Source organism: Amphimedon queenslandica, unplaced genomic scaffold (assembly GCF_000090795.2).
Source record: "Amphimedon queenslandica unplaced genomic scaffold, v1.1 AMPQUscaffold_12225, whole genome shotgun sequence".
NCBI lineage: Eukaryota > Metazoa > Porifera > Demospongiae > Haplosclerida > Niphatidae > Amphimedon > Amphimedon queenslandica.
The window spans coordinates 1-2,603 of NW_003547536.1; the positions used below are offsets into that span (position 1 = coordinate 1).

Here is a 2,603-nt window from a genome sequence, read left to right on the forward strand (position 1 = left end):
ATGGTGAAGAGGTCAACGTGACTCACTGGGTCCGAGGAAAAGAGAAAGCTCAATTGTTGGAGCCGAGAACAGCAGAATTATCAATATTAGGTTTAGGATCTAGTGTAGGTACTCCTGAGGAGGGTATCACAGCTGATGCTGTCGTCATGAGATCCTTTGACGAGTTGGAAGAAAGAAAAGACGAAGTGAAGGACAGGATAGTCGTGTTCAACCCACCATATGTCAGTTATCCAGTGACTGTAGCTTACAGGGTCAATGGTGCTTCAAAAGCATCAAAATACGGAGCAGTAGCTACCCTGATACGCACAGTGGGGCCCTTCTCCATTTACTCACCACACACTGGCATTCAGGAATATAACTCTTCAGTTCCTGCAATACCGACTGCTTGTATCACCATTGAAGATGCAAACATGCTTGATAGACTTGAAAGAGCAGGAGAAAGACTCACCATTCATTTGTATATGGAGGCACAGACCTTGCCAATGGTTATCTCAAGGAACACTGTGGCCGAGATCAAAGGATCTGTATATCCAGATCAAGTGGTAGTGGTCAGTGGACACTTGGATAGTTGGGACGTCGGTCAAGGGGCTATGGATGATGGCGGAGGTGCTTTCATATCTTGGCAAGCTCTGAGTATTGTGAAAGGATTGGGATTGACTCCTAAACGTACCCTACGTCTTGTCATGTGGACGGATGAAGAAGCAGGCGGAGTAGGGTCCCAGCAGTACTACCAGCGACACAGAGAAGATGCTGACAAGTACAGCATCCTCTTTGAATCTGATGAAGGTGTTTTCCTACCTTATGGTATCCTATTCTCAGGATCAGCTGAAGCTAAAGCAATATTGCAGCAAATAGGGCAGCTACTGGTCTCCATTAATGCTTCTGAAGTATATGATAATGGAGGAGGAACTGATGTGGATTGGTGGAGAGAAGACAAAGTCCCTACAGCGAGTCTAGCTAATCATAATGAGCATTATTTCTGGTATCATCACTCCAATGGTGACACTATGGATGTACTTGACCCAGAAGAGATGAACCTCTGCTCTGCTGTGTGGGCAGTGTATGCTTATGTGTTGGCTGATCTTGATGATGTACTGCCAAGAGGATAATGTGGTTAATAGTAACACTTAGTTTTTGTATTTTTATGTACGTGCATTTTGTATTTAACATTATTTTTGTACTGTTAGTTATAGCAAGAGTACATAAAGTCTTCAAAAAATACAATTAACTATTAAAAATTAATTAATTTTTACTAAAAGTTTAATAACTTATCTACACCTACTTAATCATAAACTAAAAACGAGCTAAAAAAGTATTTTCTAAACTAAAAAAGTGGTGTCAGCATTCAGTAAAAAAACAGCAGTTCATTTTAAGTTATTTTCATTCTTTTCGTCTCTTGATGAAAATGCTAGAAGTGGTTCCTTCAATGTCAAGGTACTTGTCAATTTCGTCTGTCGCAGCGTCTTCGTCATATACATAAACTAAAAACTCAATCGACGGAATTATTCTGCACTGAAGCTTCCCAAACTCCTGCTGCAACTCCACACAATCAATCTGAGATTTCAATATCTGTAACAAATAATACCATCAGAAATAGATGAATGAAACTTTCTTTATTGAAATTATAATTTAAATTCGTACAATAAATCCAGTTTTGATCGGAATCAGCTCAAACTTTCTACACAACATAAGAACATGTATATGTATCAGGGAATGTTATAAAAATTGAAAATTCTCTACTTTTCATTTTTGGCAAAATTTGGCCCGAGACCATTATATTTATTTCTACCCTTTTTTATAATAAAATTTTTGAGGGCTCTGTTCCCTTTTCAAATGTACTATAGTACAAGAACTTTGGTCCAATTTTGGAGCAACTTTAAACCATTTGATAAAAAATACTTACAACATCAGGTATTGGAGTGAGAGGCACTACCTTCCAACCTTTGAGGTCCATTTGGTTCTTAAACTTATCGAGTTCCATCAATAACTCTCCATCACCTTTCCTTCTCGTAAATAAAAATGGGTGTGACTGTGACTCAATAGTGCCAACTGTCTCAGACTGTGTATACTACAAATAAAAAATAAAAATTATTATTAAAAATATAAAATACATTATTTTTAAAAAGTCCAACCTTATAGTGTGCACTTAAATGCTTTGTGAAGAGTATACTCATCGTCCAAGAGTTTTTATAGTCTCGGACATAAGAGCACTGACCAGCATACTTCATAGATGTATCCCTCCTACATTAATAATAATAAATAAATAAATAATTAATTAATAAAACTAACATTGATCCTCTGTACAAGACACATAGGAGACAGCTGTCACTAATGTCCAGCGAGGCATACGTCTCTCCTTTAGGGAAACTCCCTCCTCCAACGCAATCAAAAACAAAAACCTTCTTCTCCAAATCAATGGCTGCAGTAGCAAAGCACATTTTACTAGCCATAATCTCATCATTAAGATCAACGCAATGCTCCAGCTTGACAGTGACAGGTTTAGACAGCTGCTCGGGTAGCGAAATATCGTAAATAGCACTAACAATAGTGTAGCTATCAGGTAGGACAAAGGGACCTGAGAATATAGTGCGGACATTAATGGA

General features: G+C 38.1%; 1 protein-coding gene across 1 annotated transcript; it reads left to right on the top strand.

Moving 5' to 3' along the window:
* Window positions 1-5: 5 nt before the first annotated feature.
* Window positions 6-1,191, top strand: LOC100633609 (carboxypeptidase Q-like; the record flags this gene model as incomplete). Its single annotated transcript, XM_003390634.3, has 1 exon — window positions 6-1,191. A coding segment is annotated over one exon (1,104 nt), but the record flags the coding sequence as incomplete, so codon positions are not given.
* Between the last annotated feature and the right edge of the window lie 1,412 nt (window positions 1,192-2,603).